The 26,166-nt window shown below is 34.7% G+C and overlaps 1 protein-coding gene across 8 annotated transcripts in view; it reads right to left on the reverse strand.

The window, feature by feature from the left end:
* Positions 1–5,406: 5,406 nt before the first annotated feature.
* The window catches only part of CDK5RAP2 (CDK5 regulatory subunit associated protein 2), a 150,531-nt gene continuing 129,771 nt past the window's right edge, over positions 5,407–26,166 (reverse strand). For 5 of the 8 annotated variants that reach the window (XM_051979528.1, XM_051979526.1, XM_051979525.1 and 2 more), the window contains 8 exons: positions 25,909–26,030; positions 24,857–25,102; positions 17,301–17,378; positions 16,312–16,571; positions 14,516–14,659; positions 10,050–10,176; positions 6,230–6,276; positions 5,407–5,506 (listed from right to left, as the gene is read on the reverse strand). In XM_051979528.1, the coding sequence (XP_051835488.1) occupies positions 5,450–5,506; positions 6,230–6,276; positions 10,050–10,176; positions 14,516–14,659; positions 16,312–16,571; positions 17,301–17,378; positions 24,857–25,102; positions 25,909–26,030 (1,081 nt within the window). In that variant the 3' untranslated portion in view covers positions 5,407–5,449. Of the gene's footprint in view, positions 5,507–6,229; positions 6,277–10,049; positions 10,177–14,515; positions 14,660–16,311; positions 16,572–17,300; positions 17,379–20,526; positions 21,528–21,874; positions 22,010–24,856; positions 25,103–25,908; positions 26,031–26,166 lie in introns of those variants that run through there. The other 3 variants (XM_051979527.1, XR_007950880.1, XM_051979531.1) reach the window with 3 other exon arrangements.

Consider the following 26,166-nt stretch of genomic DNA (forward strand, 5'->3'; position numbering starts at 1 on the left):
TATACTTGGTGTAAGACATAGAACTTACCCTCAACTAGCTCACAATTTTGTTAGGTTAACAAAAGACAAGAAACAAATGGAAAATGATGTCGGTAAACAAGCCAGTGTCAGTTTGTGTAAACCAGGAAATAATACTGCAGAATTCAGAGATTGGGAGAAGGAATGGTCAGCCCCGTTTTTACTTCAAAATGTTTCTTGAATATCTCATCTCTTCATTCTCATTCACTACCTAATCAACTGAATTCGTAAAATTGATTCTTCTTCCTATCCATCCCACATTTACTACCAGACTTAGAATATCTCTTTATCATGTCACTCATGCTTAAAAATCTTCAGAGATTCCCCAGATGATCAAATGAAGTCCAAATGAAGGGCTGGTTTTAGAATCAAGAATGCTTGATCTCAAATCCTACCCTAAAAGTATCCACAAACAAGTTACTTAAGTGTCTCAAGAAACCCTTCACAAATTTAATTTTATCTATATCAATGACAAGTTTCCACATTGGGATTTGCCCATACAAACAAAAGCATAGGTCCAGATCAAAACCAAATATAAAAAATAAAAACCTGTTTTATCCTAACTCATCAATTATTGCCTAGCATGCATTTTTTAATAACACCTCCTGATCTCATTGTCCTAGTCATGTCAAACTCCCTTCTCTCCCTGTCTTTTGTTCCTCTTACATTCCTTTCCTGCAAATGTCTTCCCAGTAACCTCAGGCCCAAATCTCCTCCAGAAAGCCTCATCCAAACATTCGAGTCTTCAATATTTATTGTTTTTGATATTGAATAATATTTATTGTTCATTCAATATGTATTTATAAAAGTGTCCACAGTTTTGTGCTTAAGAACTCAAAAATAAACAAATATAGCTAAGACAAGGTTCCTACTTCTTTGGACTTCATAGCATAGTAATTTATTACTTTTCATTTTGCGTTTTGCTTCTTTCTTTTACAAATCCTATAGCAACTAGGACAGAGTGAGTCACACAGCCAGGAATCAATAAATAAATATCTATCATATACCATGCATTTTACTAGGAACAGAGATACAAAGTGAATCTGTCCCTGCCCATAAATATCCACAAAAATATGACGTGTTCATAGAGGAATAAATGTCATATGTAAAATAAGTGACAGACAAAAGAATTCACCAACATTTGGGGAAATCAAGAAATACTTCTTAAAGGAAAAGGAACTCAATCTAAGTCTTAAAAGGAAACTGAGGTTTCAAGAGGGAAAAGTGAGGAAGAACATTCCAGGCAGTGAAAAAGTTTGGAGACAGGAGATCAAAATGCTGAATGTGAGTAAAGAATAGCAAGTCAGTCAGTAAAGTTGGAGCACAGAAAGGAATAAAATGGAAAAATAAGTAGTCAGATCATGAAGGGCTTAAAGCTGGAGAAGTTTATACATTATCCTAGAGATGATAGGGAGTCACTGAAATTTAATGAAACTTTAATGAAGGAACAGGATCAGATTTTTGAATATTAACTTGGTTGATGTGTAGAGAAACTAAATGCAAAGACAAATTAGAAAACTAGTCCAGTCAAGAAGTGATGAAGGCCTAAATCAGTGGTATGGGCATATGAAAGGGATAGATACATAAAAATGTTGATCAAGTCAAATCAATGAGACATGGCAACTGATTGCATAATATAATAAGAAGAGTCAAGAATGATTCTTATGTTGTAAACCTGGGTAACGGGAAGAATAAACACAGATGTGTTTATTTGAAGTAAGGCTTGAGTTGGGCTTTAAAGGCAAGGATAACTGAAACATGCAAAATGGACGGATCACTGAAGGTAGGATTATAGGATCTGGAGTATGACATGAACTTCAGAGATCACTTTATTCAGCTTGTTCCTTTTTCTGGAAAAGAAATGGAGGCCTACAGAAACTCAAGAAGGAAGAGTGGAGAACCACTAGAATCATGTCTTGAAAGATAATTAGGTCAGTGAGCTAAGCATAAATGATGTTTCAGCCACTAAGCCTATGGGTATTTGGAGGTTGAGAAAAGGGAACCAGCAATTGTTGAGTACTACCAGCAAATCGCTAGAAGCCTTTTCTATCCCAGTCTTCAATACACTTCTTTCTCCTCTCCCATTCACCTTCTTCCTGTTGCTCACACTGATCCTCTCATGTCTGACCACCCTGAGTGCTTAGGAATTTAATGAGTTCAATATAGTTCAATAAGTTCAATAGACTTAATTCCATACCTACTCTGTATCTAATAGAGGAGTTGGGCTGGGGATGAAAAAATAGTAATAAAATAAGTTAAAGGCAGGTAAGATTTCAATAGGCAGAATAAAAATGGGAGGAAGGCATCAAAAATACAATAAACGTTGTCAGCAAATGTGCTGAGGCAGAACGGCACACTTCTAAATTGTTGAGTAAGACACAGAAGAGTGAGCAAAGGAAACAAAAAGTAGTTAAGACTTTTAAGAAATCTCTTGTTAATATCCATCTAGTTTGGCCTTATCCAAGGGATCTAACAGTTTTACCTCCTTTGTTCTTGAATAAGAAGTCTGAGTCTAAGGTTGCAATTTAGAAAAGAGAGCCAATACAGCCTATTAATGCAAATTAATAACAAATCATCTCCCAAAAACTGAAAGCAAACTAAAGAAACTTGTATTCAAGGCAGAAAAGATGAAGAAAGGCTGTAAAGCTTGGGAGCTCTATATATAGCTGTACAGCTGTTTCTTTCAGGTGTTATAGCTCAAAGACATACAGTGATTAATTTCAAAACTGGAAATGTACAACATTTCTGATTACTACTTTTGAATGTCTATAATTTGGCTGCTTAGCAAAATTAACTTGACATTTTTTAGTGGTTGTAAGGACAATGATGCTTTTGTAAAGTGCTGAATTTCCCTCATTTACAGAGTTTGTTCTCAGCTCTAAACCAGCACAAACAAATTCTCTTCATCTTTTAGTAAATGGAAAACCTTAGACAACCCAAAGTTTTGAACTCATCTGCTTTTATATAATCTGGGACTGGGGAGGGGAAGTGGAATGTAGTAGATATGTGCTTCATTTATACAAGAGAGCTATTTATAAATTCAACCATTTTCAAAACTACCCTACTTAAAGAAATCCTACTATGAATCCTCTGGTGAAAAAGTAAACAATCACTTTTTATCTTTTTTGTAAATATGAACTTTCTCATATTGGTTTTGCTTAAAGGGAAGTACTTGTAGATACATTTTTAAAAATTTGAATAGGATAGAATGTTAGAGCTGGAAAGAACTTTCCTAGTCCAATTCTCTTATAAAGGAAGGGAGGCCCAAACAAGGAACTTGCTCCAGATAACCGAGGGAATAATGGTAGAACTAGGACTAGAATTTAAACATCATAGTCCAACATTCCAATACAATACTGCTTCTCAACTGAATTCTATTTTTCCCAGTTATGTTATTATCTCACAGATGCCTTTAGTTTTGTTTCTTCCCCCTCCAATTTCTATAAACAAGAAACTCTGCCAAAGAATTCACTGCAAGTTTGGTATAAAGCAACAAATCCTTCTGAAAAGGACATGAATGGTTTTGGACATTCCCTCCCAAGGACCTTTCTGGTTTTACTATTTCATCAATCAAAGACTTTGTAGTGACGCTGAGGAATCACATTTCTTATAACAGAAATGCAACTCCTAAAAATCTAGACTAGCATAGGAGAAAACTACTAACCCCTACTAGTGGATGACATCATATCCTACTAGTCATTTAAGAGAAACCCATTCTAGTAGTCACTGCTACTTGTGACAAAGAGCCTCAAAATGCCCTACAGACCACTTTGGACTAAAAACTCCTTCAGCCAAGACCAAATGGCAGGCAACAGAGTTCATTCTACTCTTCTTAGAACAAGGTTTCTCTCTAGAAACAAAAACATCTGTCAGATGCTGAATATAGGACTATTGGACCCCAGAATAAAAACTGACATTTCAACAAATCATATTTCTATAATGCTCTTAAGATTTATAGTGATTTCCCCACAACAGCCCTGTGAGGTAGGTATGCAAAGATCCCCATATGGATTGGGGAAACTGAGGTGTTAAATCACAAATCACAAAGCCCTCAAGTGTACAAAGGAATATGGTCTATTTAAATATGGTAAATATACAAAATATAATATATTCCCATTTTTATACCATGCTTTTATTAGAGTTGGAAGGAACTAAGATCATAGAGCCAAAGTTTGTCTTTTTATAGATGATGAAACTGAAGCTCTTCCAGTGATTTGTTAGAAAAATAAGACACCAGGTCATGCTAGGCAAGGAAATTTTGTGGTACAAGACTGGTCAGTCACCATCAGGGCCCTTATCTTTGTACCATATAGTCTTTCAAAACCAGAAAAGTACAAGGCAGAATTTTTCTCTCCAGAATTTAATAACTAGTCCAACTAGAGTAGGAGATGAGTGAATTCAATCAAACTGATTTTAAAAATGATTTCATGGCAGAAAAGACTAATATTATCTTAATAATTACACAACTATTTGATATCATGCAACTAAGATTTTAGCTTAAGGCTTGATGTTCCATATCAAATAATTGCAGAAACAGATTTAAATAAAGACATTATCTAATTAGTATCTGCAAATCATGTCAATGGAAGATTGTTGAGCAGATAGAAAAGCTTGATGAAAAATCATTTTACATGAACTTTAACAGAAGCCCCTGGCTAATTTCAGCCACAACTTAAGTGGCTACTACAGAAAGTTCTTTTTCCAATCTGTAATTTTGAAAAAGCTGGAAATTTGTATTTCCTTTACAAGTTCATGGATACTCTCTAGCTGATGATACATGAAAACTGTTATATACCATAGCTAGTGAAGCTGTTTGAAACCTATAGTATCATCCAGGATGAATCATTCCCCCAAACCAAATATCCTTTTTTTTTTTTTTTTTTTTTTAAACAATACGTAAAACAGGACTATAAACTGGAAAAGATTTCAGAGCTCATCTAATCCCCTCATTTTACAGAGGAAAAAGGCCTAGAGAAAGGAAGTCAAGACTTAAGGTCACACAGGTAATACAAGAGCAGAGTCAGGATTTAAATCCAAGTCCTCAGACTCCAAATCCAGTGCTCTTCCACCACACCAAATGTGTCTATATATACATATACATACATATATATGTGTGTGTGTGTGTGTGTGTATATGTATGTATATATATGTGTGTGTGTGTATATACACATACACACACACACACATATATACATACATATACACACACACACATACACACACACATACACACACACACACACACACACACATATATATACACACACACACACACATACACACACATATATGTAATATTTTACATCTGCTTCTCAGAGACTGTTCAAACCCTTTCCAGTCATATAGGAGATCTTATACTTAAAACAAAGACAAGCAGTCCACAAATGATCATAGTAAGGAGCCAATACATTTATTAGCAAAAGTTGGTCCTTCAGGATTCTGATCCACAGGAACTGGCTGTTCCCAGAGATGGCCCCCCTGGTTTAAGCTGAAAAGAAAAGGAAATTTTTGAGTGTGCCTCAATTAAAAACTCTGACAAATTTCATCATTTCTTATACATGCACTCAATCCCTTAACACACAATTTCAGATATTTCGAATGCAACAAAAGTAAATACTAAAAGGTTTGGCTTCCCCCAAGTTAAAAAGACCAATAAGCCTTAAAAAACAATGAGTTTATTTTGCTCTCAATCAGGGGTTACTCTGGTGAGAAATGAAGGAGAAGAAAAAAGTTGGAAAGTACCATGGACGAAGGAGCTGGGCCAAGCTCTGATACTCCTGGATGGGAATCCAAAAAGAGAGCATCTCTGAAAATAAGGCTCACTTAAGTAACTAGCATTGAAAAATGCCTTCTGCCTTTTCATAAGAGATTGGCAGAGGATAAGTGGCTACAAATTAATTTTTCATATACATATATATATATTTACACACACAGATTTCAACATTTTAAGAACTGGTGATTTGCTGGTATAGAGATTCTCTGCACTAATATAAATAATCCTGTGTCTTAGAAAGGTATTTCTAGCCAAAAAATTCATTCATCACTTTGAAGGCATAGCCTTAAAGAACCCAGCATCTCTTCAATGATACAATGAAAATGACTTTAGTGGAGGATAGGATTGTACATATGCACACATATGAACTTTATTTTTCCTTTTATTTTTTATTTTTATTTTCCTTTAATTATAAGATATTTGGAAATTTTACTTTACCTCAAGGTTTCCTCTAGCCTTTCTGAGGATTTCATGAGTTAAAACCACTAGAAAGAGGAAAAAAAATGGAAAATTAATTTCATACACTATTGAAAAAATATATTTAATGTCTCTTTCCTACCCCATGTGATAAGTGTAGCTGGTTGAAAAGAAGCTTCTAGACTTTGCCACCCAACAAAGGACCACATGAAGCTCTGTAATGAATGCCTTTTCTTCCTTTCTTCTTGGATAAGGTGGAATGGAATCATTTCATCCTTCATGGAAAGTGAAGAAATCTCTGATGACACTGCCTTACTGATGACACTTATACATGTTTGTGTAGGAAAATAACCCAGGCACACTAATTCTCTATTTTTTTTAGTGTTTTAAAGTATTTTTCTTAAAACAACTTTGTTAAGTAACTAGTAAATATGGCTCTCACTTATCTGTAGATGAGAGTATTGAATTTAGAATAAAGGATCCCAAATTCAAATGTCAATTCTACCTGTACAACATGAGGCAAATCATTTAACCTCTCTGGGTCTCAGTTTGTTGACCTATAAACTAAGAAGGTTAGACCAAGTAATCTCTAAGTTTCCTTCAGATTTTAAATATATGAGCCTGAGGTCTGAGGCAAGATTTGTTCTTCGATATGTGACTCTTTTTAATATTCCATGATGCATCTTCAGAAACAGGCTCTGACCTATAAAAACTATTCCCCCTAAAAGCTACAGAATTAGAGCAACTGATGAAATGTCATATTTTAAATGTAACTTAAGTTCTGACAATCATCTTTCATTTGTACTTCTTCATATGGTTACCTTTCAGTGCTTAGCATAGTGTCTGGCATATAATAAGGGCTTAATAAAATAAAATAAAATAAAAAGAAGTAGAGAGTGAGACTTGGGTTTTAATTCTAGTACTATCAGTCATTAGCTTTGGAACCTTTGTACCTTAGTCTTCATTTTCTTCTCTATAAAATGAGGAAGTCAGACTAAATGATTTCAAAGAGCTTTCCTATAATTCTGATATGTATGTAGATTATTAGCCAGTTCCCAACAAACTATCTGGTGTTACAAGAATCCTGTTGGAAGAAAGGACATTAAATGATCTTTTTTTCCCCATCTCTGTCAAAACAAAATTAAATGACCAGCATGAATACAATTAACAGTTTCCTGTGCTTCACTGATCCTGCTACAAAACTCATCAAAAAGTTTTTAAGAAGAGATGCAGTTTAGAGGCAATTCCAAAAACTGCTGGGTAAGGCCTGGGAAAACTGTCCTTGCTTTGAATTCCTCCAATTGCTGAACATGGCCCAGAATATGGCTTAAATGTAACTATATGCTCTGTTAACAAAGCCCAAGGTTGGAATGAACTCACCAAATTAAATTCTACCCCTTAAATGGCTTATTCAGTACAAGGGCAGAATGTCGAGGTTGATAAACAAATATGAGTGGCTGTTTCTTGCCCGACAGCATTTTTCATCAGATGATTTCAAAGCCAGTTTGAATTCTATATTGGGAGAAGGGCATGGACATTTTTTTTTCATTGAACAAGATAATATTTTAATGCAAGTCATTTCTGATAAGCTTCCCATCCTTTTCCTCCACCCTCTATCAGCAAGCTTAAGAGGTTAAAATTAATTATTGCAAATCAAAAAACATATGTCAGGAAATATCGAAGGAAACCTTAATGAGGAAAAATAAGGGCAGAAATTTGCCACTCCCAAGGAGCCATATGATCAAAATCTGGAAGAAAGAATTAAAACATCTAGATAACCTTTCAGGAAGAGGGAAAATGTGGATTAAAAGGTTTTACTCCTACTTTTTTATATGGCTTATATTAGTATATTGTTTTATAGTTTACAAAGAAAGTAATTCTTCATAAGAAACTTGTGAAGTCATTAGAGCTCAAGTACTGTTACCCTTATTTCATAGATGAAGTTAAATGGAACAATGTGGCTTAGTTAACAGAGCACTGGGCCTGACAACCAGGAACTCCCCTCTGCCTTGTCTTTTCTTCCTATATAACCTATGACAAGTTACAACTTCTTTGAGCCTGTTTCCTCATCTATAAAAAGAGGAATAGTACTTGTCCTGCCTACTTCAAAGATTGTTGTGAAGAAACCCTTAAAATACTCCATAAACATCAAGTCTTATTAAATAACTTGTCCAAAATCATATAAATAAGTGATAATGTCAGGACTCAAAATACAGCATTTTTTCATAGCACAGGGGCTTAAGTTCTCTCAAAATCTACAAAATTAGAGCAATTGATGAAATAAGTCATATTTTATGTGCAATTTAAGTTCTGACAACTATCTCTTATTTGTACTTCTTCATATGGTCACCTTTTAGTGCTTAGTTAGCATAGTGCCTGACACAAAGTAAGGGTTTTAAAAAATGCTTACTAATGGACTGATTGTTTTACTTTATACCAAGTGCTAGGGTATTTCAATTTTCCATTTCTAGATTAATTGATTCTTGATACAGCCAAGGTATACCTGAGGAATAACTCAACTATAGAGTCATCAGAAGTCAGATCTAAACAATACAAGGGTACAGATCCTAATAGAACCAAAACTTGCTATTTGTTATTTTTATGTCATAAGGTATTTGTAGAATAAATTTGGAAATTAAAAAGCAAATTCACAGGGAAGCCTCAATTAGAATACATCATAATCTGTTTCTCTATTTGATAAGGTATTTGGGGAATATCTATTCATTTTGAGACCTTGAAGAGTCACTTTCTCTCTGTGAACCTGTTTTCTCATCTGCCAAATCAGGGCATAGTGTGACAAAATGCACAGGCCTCTGCACTTGGAGTCAAACACTGGCTATATGTATCTATATATGACCTTGAGCAAGTCACTCCATATTGCTTATTACTATATTTCTTCACCAGTAAAACAAGGAAGTTTGACTAGCAAACATCTAAAATTTCTTCCAGCTATTTTACAGCTGATGAAGATATAATGGTTTGATTTACACAGGTTATCTGTATGAACTATCCATATTTCTATTAGAACTCTAGATTCCCCTACATAGGAAACAATATGGCCTCAGGGAAAAAGCAGTAGACTAGTAAAATTGACTCCCATATTCTACTCTTTAATAGCTGTGCACCAGTAAATAAACCTGCCTGTCTCTACTGATGGTGTTGAAATAAGAGATCAGAAAGGAAAGCAGAAGAAATGTAAAGTGGTGTTGTTGATGTGCTGTCCCATTAGTCTAAGATGACTGGCTCAGATAGCTCTAGGAAATTCTGCTAGATGTTTATATTCACAAGGGTCACTGACAATGAGGGATTTAACAAACTTCCCTTTTCTAGTTCAAATCTGGCAAGTTCCATGAACTGTTCTTTGCATGCATCTTCCAAGAGGTAGCCAAGATGTAATCCTACTCAGCAATAAACTCAGCTCTCTGCTCTTCAGAAAGGGCCCAGAAACTTTCAGTTTTATCAAGATCAGACATGAGGCAGGATTTTAGTTCTACCTGAGAAAATGCTGAAATAATGGTGTAAGGGGAGGAACTGGGGTGAGGAGTGGGAGCAAGCAAGGAGGGATGCCTCAGTCAGCAATCTCTAAGCCAGAAGAAATGATACAGTTAATGCGGAGCAGCTTCAGGAGGCTATTATACTGACAATAGGAATGAATATAATAAAACACTTCTGACATGGCACCTAATCTTTGCAAATACCATGACACAGAAAATTTGATGATTAAAAGAACTTAATTTCAACAAAAGCAGGAGTCAAAAACAATATGGTCCAAAGTACATGGAATAGACACAGTATACAAGTAAAAAAGACTATCAAGTTATAAGTGTAAAATTTTACATACGCTGATCAAAGATGACTTTTTCCTGGTGTTTCCTCGACTGTAGATGTCTAGCTGTACTATATAGCTTCTTCTCTTGTTCAGAAATTTTCTTGCGCAGTCGGATGATTTCAGCTTTCATTTCAGCAATCTAGAGAGGAAATAAAGATAAACTGATGCTGACCTCTTTTTTAGGGTCTAGTGATCTGTTAACATATCAGCATGGAGCAAGATATTTGGGGGGGAGTATCAACTACAATAGCAATTATTCTTTTTTGACCCTCTTCATGATAACCTGAGTTCTTTAACCAATATGATTTTCACATTAACTTCTGAATATCTTTACTGAAGAAGTAATTTTAAATAAAGTACCAAGTTACTAGGTAGTAGAGTGATTAAAGATGCGAAAAACTCACAAGACATTTATACTAGCAAAAATAGATGCTATTACATAAAACAGCTCACAGACTAAATCAAATATGATTAAGCAAGACTGAACCACATATGATTAAGCAACATGCTTCCAGTTGTAATGGATTTTTAAAGTTGGTAGGGGGAGAGAACCAAGGACAGGTTCTAGGAAAGAAAGGGAAAAATTAGGGAAGAATGGGGAAGGAGCTAAAGAGGGGCCAAAGAGGAACTTGGTCTAGAACAAATTCATATATGCAGCACATGACAAGGTACACATTAAGATAGGAGGAAGTAGAGCCTGCTTTTTAGATATGCAAACAAGACAGTTGTAACTCAGTGTGTGACAATGGAAACAGGATGGATGGATTAAATTTCCTATTCTATATCACCTAGAAGATCACTTCTGTAGTTCCCAAGGCTGAAAATAGCATGAGGAAGTGACCACTAGGGCTACTTTTTCAGATGGTATTCATTTATAAATGGACATTAAAAGTCAATATTCCAATATCGGAGTTATTCATTGGGAACCTAGCTTTCCCTTTTAAAAGTAGATACCTATTTGACATTCAAAGTTTGAAATATAGGATTGTATTCTGAATTGGATTTTAGGCTGCCCTCCATTATCCTAAGGATGTTTGTGCTACAGGAAAATAGATTTAGAAGGACCAAAAATAAAGATCTAATCGGTTATATTCAGCTGTAATATTACGTTATCCACCCTCTACCCCCAAAATTTCAAGTTTCCTGAGAAAACTGATAAATCTGGGACTTCTTTATGCTACACAGTGGGCTATAAGAATAGTTAAGACAAACAGCACTGGAAGCAGAAGACTTTCAGTTCTGTTCCTGGCTTCATTATTAACTAAATGTGTGGCTCCCTAGGCAAATCCCTCAGGCTTCAGAATACTTCTATATTGTAAATGGGCACTGGATTTGATGGCCAGACTCGGAGTTCTTCACACTTTTAGCCAATGTTCCCTCCCTTCTAACAAGACTGTTAGAAGCCAGTTTAATTTTAAGTGTAGGATCAATAGATGTCAAAGATCCTATATTATGAAGCACAAAACAGTTTTTTAGTTGTAGTTTCCCATTTGGGGAAGGGAGATGGGGAAATCATATTGGAATGGAAAATGACATATACAAAGAATAGTTAAAAACAAATTTGTAGATTCATAGTGAATTATATCTTCAATAAATACAGAAAAATATCCATGGTCCAAGGAAACTGTACTCCAAGAGATCAAAGTTTAATGGCTGACATTGCCAGACTGTGAGACCTTTAGGGAGAATTTTAAAAAGGAGGCATCTAACTGGAAGCGTTTAAATGAATTTGTCCACTGAAGTAGGAGCCTGCTTCCTGTAGTTTCTTCCAATCCTAGAAGACTGATCTTATACGACAGAAATAGCTTTTTTTAAGAAATTAAATATATATTCTTTTTTGTTGTTGTTGTTGCTGCTGCTGAGGTAGTTGGGATTAAGCTGCCCCTAAATATATATTCTTTAAGAGAACAGTAAATAAACTATTAAAGGTAGGAGGATTTAAAGAAATTATTTTTTTCTTTGTAATCAGTCTAAAGACTGGCATTTAATGAAGTTTTAACAACTCAAGTTAGAAATAAGCTAATGTCTAAAAGTTCCAAAGAAATATTACAGGTTAATCCCTCAGTGGCTCACTATCACACTAAGTGCCCTGCAGAGCTGTGCAAGGATAGGGGCAAGAAGTTTACCATAAGGTGAAACAGACCCATCCCCACCCACTTAAATTATAGGCAACTTTGCTTCAGTTGATGGACACAATTTTCACTGTGAAAGGAGACAGTATCACTTAAGTTACCCTGAATTCAAAAAAAAATTTATTTTCTCTAAAGGGATTCCAAAGCCATTAATGAAATTTCAAGACCACAGCAGAAATAGCTAACAGCTTCAAACATAACTCTCATGTTGAAACAGTATGTTCTTCACTATAGTTCTTTTTGCCACATTTTAGACATTTAGGGATAGCCAAAGATTTTACTACTAATATAGCAAAATTCTTTTCTATCAAGTATTTACCAGATCCAAAAACTTGGAAAAAGAGAAGCAAAAGTTTCAAACCAACAAAATTGATAACTATTTACTTCTTTCTCAGGGTAGTGCTTCCTTCTTCAAGAAGCTTCTTTTGCAGATGTGGGGACAATCAAAGATGGAGAACCTTTTTCTGCCAAGTGCCATTTGGATACTTATAATATCATTTATAGGCCATACAAATTATCAACTTACAGAACTCAAGCAGTGAGAGATTGCTGTACCTACCTTTCAGCTTATCATCACTTGTAGTTGATTTCCTTAACCCTTGGGCACAAGCTTAAAAAGGCCTGCAGGTTGGACATTCCCTACTCCTGGGTTAAGTGGAAGGAGCAATCTCCAACATGATACATTTTCTACTAAAGAAATAGGTCATCTATCTAAAAAGATGAGACTCAGAAATCTTAACTAGCCCAGTTTACACAGGAGGAAGTGAAAGGGCTAGAATTCTAACTCAAAGATGTAAGTTCATTATTCATTTCAATTGTATCATGTTGCCTCCCATATTTTTAATGAAAACTTTTTTTCTAATTAAAAAAAAAGAAAGAAAGAAATAGGTCATCTTGCCCAATAAAGCTAGCACCATATTTTCAGCATATTCTAAACAAAATTTAGCAGAACAGAAATGAAAACTAAAAGAAAAAATGCAGATAAGGGTCAACAGTGTTATAGAGAAGTCAGTATGCAAAAAGAAAAGAAACTAGAACCAAAACTCTAATATGTTACAAATAGGCTAAAGCCCCAGAATTATAGCAACCAAGTGTGTATTTGTCAAAGTATAGCAGAAGAGCCCCCTTAAAATTTGAAAAAGATAAAATTTTAAATAAATAAAAGGAGGTCCCACTTCACAGAACAAGTAATAAATAACTCATTACAGAAAAATATGATACAAGCTGAATATGTAAACAGATCAGAATTTCGATAAATTCATGAATGACAGATTTAATGGAAAAAAATCACTCAATTAAACATGTATTTTCTGAGTATTTAGGTACACTTTTTTTTATTTAGGTATATTAGGTACACATACCTAATATGTGTACAACTAAGATGACTGAGATAAAGTCTATGCTTTTAGGGGGGACAGAGGGTAGACAGGAAAAAATAACCATAGACAGCAAATGCTACTAAATGTGTAACATAAGCCTTCTTGATTAACAGAAGACTCATCTGATAGCTATGTGAGAGTACCATCAACATTGCTACTTACATTGTATGGATGGTACATACAACAAAATGCCACAAAAGTTCTTTAATCACCTGCTACTACCTCTAAGATAGATGTTCCATAAGACAGTGGGTAGAAGAATGAGCTATAAGGATTCATCAGAAGAGATCAGAATGATCTTCATCAGAAGAGAGAATGGAAATAGAGGGTTACTCTAGGAAATTATGTTTAAAGGAGATATTTGAAGACAATAGTGCCTGAAGAAGATGACTATGGAAGTAAGAGATAAAGTTGTGAGAAAACTATGGAAAATCTTAAGTGTACAAGGAAGATTACGTTGGGAGGAGAATCTTAGAGTGACATTCTAAAGGATTATTATGTTCTTCTATGGCATGGGACCCACTGTTAACCAATGAGGAATCCATAGACAAAGATGGCTGGCAAGTGAGTAGTTAAGAGAATGTATGAAACACGAAGGATGCCCTGTCATTCTCACCTATTTGAATTTTAGCCATCCTTTAAGATTTGGATTAGTGCTTCTTCCCTGAAACCACAGTTATCGCACTTTTTGTTCCTATAATTTAAAATATACTGCCCTATAACAGTTATTTGCATACATGCTTCATAGTCCCTTAATAAAAGAGAATATGTCCTCATCTTTTCAGAACCTCCTCAAAAAGCCTAATATTAATGGTGCTTAGTAAAGAGTTGAATAAATGAATAAGGGACTATCTGCCTTATCTGTTATTCACCAAGAAAGTCTGAAACTTGACCAGAGCTCAGTTCTTGCCCAAGCATTTCACAGATGACCAACTTGTATTTTTTGTCATTACATAAAATTGCATACCTGATTAGAGTGAACAGGACAGTGGCCATTTATGGGAAGGGAAACTCTCCAAAGAAGCTTCAATAAACGAGCTGCCTCTTCTAATATCTGCTGTGCTGTGTTAACACTGTCAGAAAAACCATTCAGAGCCGCCTGATCTGGAACCTATATTGTAGGATTAAAAACATGTTATATTTTGGCCTGAAAAGATTATGAAAATGTAAGCTTTAATTAGTGGTATAAATCCTTGTGCTGTAATATTCGTGTTTAATATGATGAAGAAGAGGATAGAGCCAGGAGAAGCTCCCTAATTTATGGGTTTTAAAGGCTATTGAATTATACATTATAGAAGAATTCGGGGGGATTTAAACCAAATCAATAATTGTGATTAATAACTGGTTGCATTTACTGTATTTACTAGGACATGAGGAAAATGCTTGGCAAGACTTGCCTTCTTCATTTGCATTTCATGGCAGGCAATTTGAAAGTCAAATGATGCCAGACATCAATTTAAGCAATGTAGATGTATCCTCCTTTAGCAGACCCTTTTAAACTGTTTTATTTAATGCTGGAATAACTATCAGGAACCCATAAAATATATTTCCCTCTGATGACAAAACAGGAAAAAAATGGCCTCAATGTGTACAGGCCCAAGAGACAGCAAAAGACACACAGGGAAGCACTCCTGCACCAGAAGAAGTCTTGCTGACCAGATGTCTTCTGCCAGGTAAAAATAAGTGGTTTCAAATCCTGCCTTTTCAATGTATGAAATGATTCATTTCTCTCTTTAAACCTGTTTTTCATCTTTTAAAATGGGAAAGCAGCAAACTAGAGAAGAAAATGCAATGGATTTAGAAACTGAATTCAAATCCTGACTTCATCATATCTGTAAAGTGAGAGATTCGGACCACATTATTGCTAATGCCTTTTTAAAAATATAAATCCTATGAACCTATCTAGATTTGTACAAACGCATAGGAAAGTGTTTCAAAAATTAAAAGTGCCATGAATGCTTAAAATAAAAAGACAAATAAAATAGTGCAACTTCTCATAAAAGGATTTTGGTGACCAAGTCATTGAATGGACTTGTATTCCCAGAGAATAGGCAGGCAAAAAAATTTATACAAAAAAATTGTATATATATAAAAATTGCTGAAGCATGATATTATAACCTGAGGGAACAGCCTCTATTTATATCAAGTAGGCAAATTAGTATTAGCGCCAAGGCCTAAGAGAACCTATATTATGAACAACTAAACTCATTTGCTAATATCAACCACAAACACAAAGCTAGGAATAGTGTTGTGCTGAGAGATTAAGTCTAACATCTCCAGTTAGCACAGTAAAGACTTAAGGGGTTTTGTTTTTAATCAATCTGCAAGGCTGGTTTATACTGGATACAAGTTACACAGTATATGCCTGGTGTATGTACTTTTCCCTTGGAGGCAAGCAAAACTAACTCCATTTTACAGGGAAAGAAAGAAGTTAAGAAGAGGTTAAGATTTTAAGGCCACAAAGCAGTATTTGTACTGATTTGGAGAGAGAAAAGGGAAGAAATCATCTGATGCAATGAGGTTCTATTCAACAGACACAATGGCTTAAAAAGCAAATCATTTGAGTACTGTCAAAAAGGATTACTGTAATTTTATACAGATTTCAAAAGGAAGTCCACACATATCTAGCACCAAAAGTTGTTTCCTCCACTAATGTCTATGAACTCTTAGGTATTTCATATACAATCCATAAATGTTCTAAATCTAACCAAATGAATGGGGTTTGTTTTTTTCTCTCCAGCAGATTAATTTTTTTTTTTTTACCTTTAATCCTGTTTCCTGGTTCTTGGGGCCACAAATGAGTTGAAGATGAGCATCCATTTCTGAAAGTAGCTTCTGGCCTTCACAAATTTGCTTACGTAAAGCATTATAATCCTCAATCAACCCCAGAATATGACGTCCACTCTTGTTGGCCCACATTCGATGGCCAGGAACTAGGCGGGGAGTACATGGTATACTGTGCGTAGAGCTGCTGCTACAATATGAAGAACTGTCCATATCCCCTCCAGACACTTCTGGCTTTTCTGAAGTAAAGAAATGCATATTCTATTATCTTGCTTTCAGAAAGGGGCACATTTTTTCCACTGACTTTACCAAGCACTTTTAGCTCCTAGAGCAAAGAGAAAATTCTGAGTATTCTTAGATTTAGTTGTTGCTTCCCAACAGAACATGAAAAAAGTCCAGTGCTTTTCAACTCCTACTTATATCAGGCTCTTCTCTATTAGGCTCTACTGGAACCTAACTATATGAAGCTATTCCTGATTTTCCAACTAGAAGTGCTATCACTCTCTTTCTTTCTTTCCCCATAACATTTATTAGTCTGCTTTGCATTTATAATTATTTGTGTTGTTTAGTCATTTTTCAGTCATGTCTGACTTTTCATGACCCCATTTGGAGCTTTCTTTGGCAGAGATGTTGGAGTGCTTTGCTATTTCCTTCTCCAGCTCATTTTACAGTTGAGGAAACTGAGATAAACAGGGTTAAATGACTTGCCCAGGGTCACACAATTATTAAGTGTCTGGGGCCTTATTTGAACTCAGGAAGATGAATCTTCCTGTTTCCAGGCCAGACACTTTACCAACTTACCAAAGAGTTACTTGGCTATCCTGAATTATTTTTGTACAAATCTTATTTTCCCTACTAAGCCATTAACTCCTTTAAGAAAGGAAGTGAGAATTATTCATTTGTGTATATTCCCTAAAGCAGGGTCCTGAACATAAGTGCTCAACAAATCTCTGAATCAGGAAAAGTACCTGATTGTGGTAGCTGTGCCAAACTCTGATCTGACAGTTCACATTGTTCCTTGTCTTCTGTAGAGGGCTCATTATCAACTGTGAAGCCCAAATAAAAGGAAAAATAAATTAATTCAAAACTAACATTATAATCCCAACAACCCATATGTAAGATTTAAGTTTAACTACTTAATCTAATACTTGAATCTAATAATTAATATTGAGCTTTAGAGTTTACAATACAATTTCATAAACAAGCACTTAAGTACTTACTACCTGTGTGACAATGTGCTAAGCACTAGGATTACAAAAGAAAGGAAAATCTATCTTTACCTGCAAAAAGTTCATATTCTAAACATGGAAACAAACCTGTTAACTATAATATACAAAATATATGTGGAGTAGATAAAAAGTAATCTCAAATGGAAGGCACTAGCAGATAAGGCAACAGGGAAGGACATAAAGCAGGAAGAATTTGAGTTGAGTTTTGAAGGATCCCAGGGAAACTATGAGATAGAGGAAAGGAAGAAGAATAGTCTAGAAATAGAAGATGATCACAAAAAAAGCATTAATACCAGGAATGGAGTATCCTGTGTCAGGAATAGCAAGTACATTCTTTGCTGGATCTAATATATGGTGCTAAATTAAGAGTAAGAGTAGAAAAATAGGAAGGCAGCAGCCAAATAAAGGATTTTATATTTGATTCTAGATAACAGGAAGTCACTGGAATTTATTGAATATTTTAGAGCACATGGTCAAACCTCTATTTTAGGAAAATTGCATTGGTAAACATTGAGGAGGCTGTAGAAAAACAAGCACATCAGCATACTGTTGAAGTACCTATGAATTAGTCCAGCCATTCTGGAAAATAATTTGGAGCCATGCTCCAAATGTTACTAAACTGCATAACACTTTGGTCCAAAAGTACCATTGCCAAGCCTATACCATCAAGAGGTAAAAGACTAGATACATATAAAAATAATAAGTCAGATCATTTGTACAAAAAAGAACTGGAAATTAAAGAGTGTTCACCACCTGGGAAACAGGTGAATAAATCATGGCATATGAATGTAATGAATACTATTGTGCCATAAGAAATGATGAATGGGATGCTTTTAGAGAAACCTGGAAAAAACTGCATGACCTAATGCAAAGTGAAGTGAGCAGAATCAGGAAAACAACACTCAATAACAACTCTGGAAAGATAAAAAACTTTCTAAGTCTTAAGAATTCTGATTGACATAACAATAAAGCATGACTCCAAAAGACTTATAGTGAAACATGTTACTGATTTTCTGAAAAAGATGTGATGGAATCAAAGTGCAAAGTGAAATATATATTTTTTGGATGTGACCAATGAAGGGATTTGTTTTATTTGACTATATATATATATTTGTTATAAGGGTTTTGTTTCTCCTCTTCTTTTTCAATGGGGAGAGAATGTTAAAAAGAAGAAAACTGCTTTTTGTTATTTGGGAAAAGAATCTTTTTAAAACAGTCATTTTGGCAGCTAGGTATGGAATATAGAGTGAAGAAACTTGAAGTGGGGGTGATCCATTCGAAGGCTACTGCAATAGTCCAAGCAAGAAGTAAATAGGGGATCACCATTACAGTAATGACTGTGTGATTGGAAATAAAAAATGAGATTGTTAACAATAAATATGTGGGTTCAACAGGAATAAAAAGACTAAGGCTTGTGAGGATGGTAGTACACTGATAATAACAAAAATGTTTGAAAGGGGGAAAAGATTTGGAAGGAAAATAATGATTTCTATTTTGGACATGTTTCATTTGAGAAGCTTATAGAAAAACCAATTCCAGATGTTCAAAAGATATTTACTGATGTGAGACTGGAGATCAGAAGAGAGATTAGACTAGATATTTAGATGAGATTCCTCTGCAAGGTAACTAAACCATGGAAATTGATAAGGTTAAATAAGACAGTACAAAAGATATAAAGAAGAGAATCCCAGAAAGAGCTTTAGGACATACTCACAATTAATAGGTATGACCTAGATGAAGATTCAGCAAAGGAGACTGAAAAGGGACAGACAGGTAGGAAGAAACCAAGAGAGAGTGAAAATACCTAAAAAGAAGACTCTATTACAAAGGAGATGATGCTTTACAGTGTTAAATGCTATAGAGATGTCAAGGAAAAGGAGGAGAATTGAAAAGACCTAGTTGATCATCCCATTCCCATTTTAAAGATGGAAACACTGAAGTTAAAAAACTGAAATGACCTGTATAAGGTTAAATAGCCACTAAGTGGCAGAATTTGGATATGTAACCCAAATATTCTGACTCCTAGAATGGTACCACCAATCCTTTTCATTCCACCCCAGGAGTGGAAGGAATAATTTGATTAGAAAATAGAAAAATGAGCTGAACAGCTTTACTAAAATATCAGAATTACATAGTGCTAGCCTACTAAAGAAGTCAATTCACTTTTTTGGAAAACATATGGCAGCTGTTAAGAACGTTGGGCAGCCAGTGGCCTTTAAATTTGACTTTTAAAAAACAGCATACTTAAATATGGATCTTGAAAATACCTCTAAAAGAAGAAATAATGCTGTCTGACAACACTATTATTCTAATCCACAGTAACCCAAATTTTACTTCCAAGTTTTGATAAGAGAATATCTTGGTCATATTAGTTTTAAAGTTTTTTTTTTTTTTTCCCTGAGACAACTGGAGTTAAGTAACTTGCCCAGGGTTACATAGCTAGAAAGCATTAAGTGTCCAAGGCCAAATTTGAATTCAGGTCCTCCTGACTTCAGGGCTGGTATTCTTTATAAAGAGTACTCTTTCTAAGAATAAAAATATTCTTAATAAATTTTTCACTAGTAAAGCCTAAATCCATACCTTAGCAAAACTGGGAAGTAGGGGATATTTTTCTCACAATCATGGATATCCACAATTATTCATTTTCATCCAAACCTCTCTCATTTTTACAGATAAGGGCACTGAGAACGAGAAGTAACGTGTTTCATGCAGGAAAGAAGCAGTTCAATATCTCTGATTCCAAAAACTGTAAACTTACTTTTGAAGAGAGGAAGTGAGATGAGAAAAGAAGGCATTGTAGGACTAGATGAGTAATGCCCTTAGACACAACCTAATACAACAGCCCCACTTTCACAAAGTTTCTTGATTCCATAAAAAACTATTGGGTGACAGCATAATACAATGGAAAGCAATTCTAGATTTGGAGTCAGAAGAACTGGATTCAAATCCCACTTCAGACACTTACTAGTTGTGTGACCCTGGGCAAGTCATTTAACCTCTCTGAGCCTCAGTTTCTTCATCTGTAAAATGAAGATTTGCAATTGATGGTCTCTGAAGTTCCTTCTAACTCTAAATCTATGATCCCCTGAAGACTGGAAAGCAAACTGACAAAAATTAGATTTAGATCACATCTTACAGCACATGCCAACATGACACTATAAATGGATAAGCAATCGAAAAATAAAAGATTGCTTCATAAAAAGAGATAAGAAGGAATTGCTTATAAGAACTATGCTTTTAAGAATTCACAAACTAAAAATAAATATATAATTCTGATCGAAAGACTACTTGTATAATGAAATATAATTTTCTCCAAAAGTGCAGTCTTAAGTTTTAATTGCTTAAAATTGGGGCAACTAGGTGGTGCAGTGGATAAAATACCAGCCCTGAAATCAGGAGAACCTGAGTTCAAATATGACCTCAAACACTTAACATTTCCTAGCTGTGTAACCCTGGGCAAGTCATTTAATCTCAATTGCCTCAGCAAAAAAAAAAAAAAAAAATGTATGGATTGATTGACTAAAAATTTAAAAAATTATTGCTTAAAATTGCAATAAATTTTACTGGAACACTTCATATAAAATTTAAAAGCTTTTACACAACTAAAATGAAAAAAGCTAGAAGAGAAAATGTGTGAAAGAAATAAAATTTGTACATCAAACATCTCTATATTCAGGAAATTGAGACAGTTTTAAAGCCAAAGAGCCTTTCATCAAAGTTATCAAATGATATGAACAGTTTATTTTAAAAAAGAAATAAAGAAATGTAATACCATTAAAATGCTCCAAATCACTAGAAAAAAAAAAAAAATTAATGACTGAAGTTTATTTTTTTGGCCGGTATTCTAACTTCCCTTGAAAAGGTGAAGAATGGAACTGTTCTGAGAGTTTTCAGCTCTCCTTCCTCCAATTCAGATCCAGCAGGTATTCTCATAGTCAGAGATATCAAGAAGCTCAAGCAGCATTTCTGTGATATTAAAAAGAGAGAGAGAGAGAAGGAAAGATAGGAGGAAGAAGGAAGGGATGGAGGGATGAAAACAAAGCAGATGTCCAATGATTGGGAAGTGGATGATCTAATTATAGTATATGACTGTAACGGAAAATTACTGTATCATAAGAAATGAGTGTGAAGTATTCAGAAAAAAACACAGGAAGATTTATATGAATTGATGCAGAGTGAGGAAAACAGAACAAGAAAAAATGCACAAGGATGACAAAAACAAAAATGAAATCAACACTAAAAGGGTTCTGAACTCATATTAAATGTCATGACCAATCTGGGTTGCAGAGGATAAAGACAAAATACACTTGCCTCCTCATCACAGAAGTAGAGACTGAAGTATTCAGAATGTCACAAATAAATCTCTATGGATGTATTCTGATGGAAGTGGATCTCTTCGATAAAGAGAGCTAATTCAGTTCCAATTGATCAAGGATGGACAGAAGCAGCTACACCCAAAGAAAGAACACTGGGAAATGAATATAAACTGCTTGCATTTTTGTTTTTCTCCTCAGGTTATTTATACCTTCTGAATCCAGTTCTCCCTGTGTAACAAGAAAACTGTTCGGTTCTGCACACATATATTATATCTAGGATATACTGTAACCTATTTAACATGTAAAAGACTGCTTGCCATTTGAGGGAGGGGGTGGAGGGAGAGAGGGGAAAAATCGGAACAGAAGTGAGTGCAAGGGATAATGCTGTAAAAAATTATCCTGGCATGGGTTCTGTCAATAAAAAGTTATTTAAATAAAAATAAAAATAAATAGATAGATAGATAAAAAAAAAAAACAAGTAAATCTCTATGTTTGAGTTTTGCTTAAATTGTCTCTATCATAAGCAAGGGTTCTGTGAAATAGTGAGTGACTGTGTCGTCCAAAAACAAAAAACTCTTACATTTTTAATAAGAAAACCTTGGTTTAGTAATTGAAAAAAAATTCAAAGCAAATTTCTTTGATGAAATATTGCTTTCTAGAAAATGATGAGCAGGATGATCACAGGAAAAAAAAAAAAAACTTGCAAAGTCCTCTATTAACAAAGTGAAATATACTGTATATACAAAGTAACAGCAAAGTTCTGGGATGACCAGCTGTAAATGATGATGTTATTCTCAGTAGTACAATCATCCACACCTACTCTAAAGGACTTCTGATGAACTGAAGCATTCTCTATTACTCTCCTTATCTCTCTCTCTCTACTTTTAACTTAATTTTTCTTGAGGATTTTTATTTTCATTAGGGTGGAAGATCTATGTTTTCTTTCACAACTTGACTGTTACAGAAATTTTTGACATAACTTCATGTGGTTTCTTAATTGTGGGTGAGGATAAGCGAGAGAACTGAGAACTCAAAAATCTTAAAAACACGTTAAAAATTGTTTTGAATGTAATGGGGAAAAATATTAAATAAATTGAAATATTAAAAAAAAAAAAGAAAACCTTGGTTCCAATCTCTGCCCCACCAATTACTAGTCATATATCACTTTACTTCTCTCAATTTATTTCACCTCTTGAAAAATAGAAAAAATAATGTGCCCTATCTCCCAAGATTGTTGTGGAAGACCAAATAATGTACAATAAAGCTAGCCATTTAACTCTTCTATGAAAAGAAAAGTTGAAAAGATCTTTAATGTCTTTCCAATTCTAGTACGCTATTTTCTAAAATTGTTACAACTGGAAGGAAATCTATAATATATGTTCTATATTTTAACATTTTGCTCCATATTCTAAATTTCCTTCCATTTTAACATTCTATGCCCCAACCCTGCCATTCTTAATATTATCTGAATTAAGCTGCTGTGCTAAGAAGGAGGCATTTCTCTAGATAAGATCTGAGTTTAAAGCTCATGTCATATAACAGGACAACTGGCATAATATAACCTTGACAGACAATTCCTTGGGTTTCATGTGAAATCTACAAAGCTCTATGCTGGATACTATAGGCCCAGTATATGTGTGAACAGTTTACTAAATTTTTCTCCAACTGGAGTGGTTCCACCATCACTGTCTGACAGTGATGCAAATAAAGATAAAATATGCCTCAAGGATATAAGGCTACAAATGGATTACATAGTGTGTTCTCTGATTGTTCTTGGGAAACACAGTGGCAACTGTAGCAAATGCTACCCTTGATATACAGATGCTTGAATAAATAGCCTTTGGCCAAACCAAATTTATGGAAGCTTAACCTAGTTTCCATCACATGCAAAATCTGTAGTATTTTGCAACTAACAATTGGAAACTCTGAAACCCATTTCTGCCAGCTTTCATAAGGGAGGCATTCAAATAGAGAGAGCAAAAAGCATGAAAACCAACTCCCAAAGGGCAAAAACTGAGAGCTTGTGAAGATCAAGCCTGGTACAGAGAGATTTGGAGCCTTTGGCCAAAGCACAGTTCACTAAGAAATCCCAGTGTGAGAGAGGTGAAGGGACTTTCCCGTGTTTGTACAATTCTGTTTCATCATTCTTTACTCCAAACATGATGTGGTAAGAAAAGGAGCTGCCTGGTAATCAGACAAGGGTTCTAATAGAATAGTCGATTAGTCTTTCTGGGCCACTGCCTCTTAATTTGTAAAATGAAGGGTAATAACATAAAGTAGTTATGAAGCTCAAAAGAGCTAAGAGAGGCAAAGGACTTTTAAAAACATAAAAGTGCTAAATAAGTAAAAGGAATTATTAAAAGTTTCTTTATTTTTTGTTTTCTTTCTGTTTGCTTTCAGTTTCACAGGAAATCAATAATTTCCCAATATGAAGAAATGGAGACATAGAAATTAAAATAACTTGATTAAAATCATAGACAAGATTGGGACTAGACTCCAAACTTCCTGGCTTCTGATCCACTATGCTTCTCTTTCTGGTCTATTATCTACCTTAAAGAGTCATACAATGTTACAGTAAAAGAGACCTTAGAAAACAGAATATTGGAACTTTAAAAAAAAAAAAAAAAAAGAACCTTAGGATGTAAAGATGTTAGAATGCAGAATAATATAACCAAAGGAATCTTAAGACAAAATCTAATAAAACTCTCTTAAACAAATTAAGAGTCAGAGACATAAAGGGGATTTCCTGAGGTCAAGCAGCTAGTTTAGTGTAGATCGGACTAGACCTGAGACCAGGATAGCACTCTACTCCCTGTCCCATGCTTCCTGCAATAGAAACCAACAAACTTTCATAGAGGAAGGAAAGGGAAGAAGACCAGGAAGATGTAATAATTTTTCAAGCATTCACAGGTATACAAGTACTACTGTGTGGCAATTCTGAAAGAATTAGGGTTTTAAAAAAAAAAAAAAGTGGCCTACCATTGTTTCCTGGACAAAGCTGCCATTCTTTTTGGGGAAGGCTGGGAGTGGTCAAAGGAGACACTGCAGCCATAGTGTCCATTCCCTTTGAAAGCTGCTCCTCTAACTTGTTCCTCAGGGCATTATTTGTCTCGATGCTTCTTTCCAGTTGAACTCTCAAATTCTGTATCTCTGTCAGGAGTTCATGCAAGTCCAGAAGATGGTTCTGCTCTTTTCTGCATTCTTCTGACATATCTTGTCTGGGTTCTGTGACATTTTGTGAGAAAAGACTTATCTTTTCTAATTAAAAGGTCAGTTTTCCCAGGAACAGAAATAGTTAAGGATATAACCACTTGTATATTCTCTTTACCACCAACCAGTTATAGCTAAAATAATGGCTTGACTTAAAACCAAAAATATTGGCAGACATAATTGCTGCTATAGCAAACACTTAATAAGAGCCGAAAATTAATTTTCACTTCTGGCTATAAAAGCTAGAAAATTGCCTACCAAAATCTGAAATTATGTCTAGTTGTAATAAAATCTATTTGGACTGAAATTAGTGTATCAAAAGGGCCATATTTTAGGACATCATATATCACAAAAGCCACAACAGAAAGGAAAGGAAAGAGACTGTGGAAGAAAATAATTATATGACTCTTTGCAAAAACAACTTTCAGCTGGAAGAAATTATCCAGTAAATTCACTTTTTTAAAAAAGTTCAACACCTCAAAATTTAAACTGAGGAAATAAAGGCTTAAAGAGTGATCTCAAAAATTTAGAATCTTTTAGGGGAAAGAGAACTGTGTATCCTGGAACAGTACCCTGACACAAACAAAACCACAAGAAATAAAATATTGAACTTTGTGAGGCCAATGAAAATTAACAATAATTTAAAACTTCTTATGCTATCTAAAAGCAACAGTTAAATATCAGCACCAGCTCAATGTTTTACTATAGCATCTCATGCCAAAGGGTACACTAATGCCTAGCTTCTCCTATGAGGGCTCTCTGCATGGCTCCAGTCCGACCCAATTTAATTTAAAATCAGATGAGTTCATGGCTCCAAATACCTATCTGTCTTCTGTTTGCTTCTTCCAGCTTTTCATATACCTTGAGTTCAACTCGGAGCGATTGCAATAATTTGGCATTCTCTGCATACTGCCGTTGTTGAACCTTCATTTCTGCCTGAATCCTAAAAAGTGCAATGCAGGTTAAATTAAAAGATGGCTAACTTTGGTTTATTTTAACTTAAAGAGAAAACCATGCAAATTACCATTTCATGGAACCACCTTAGATATGTCTATAATTATTCCTGAATTATATGAGAA

The sequence above is a fragment of the Antechinus flavipes genome, chromosome 2 (genome assembly GCF_016432865.1).
Source record: "Antechinus flavipes isolate AdamAnt ecotype Samford, QLD, Australia chromosome 2, AdamAnt_v2, whole genome shotgun sequence".
In the NCBI taxonomy this organism is placed as follows: Eukaryota; Metazoa; Chordata; class Mammalia; order Dasyuromorphia; family Dasyuridae; genus Antechinus; species Antechinus flavipes.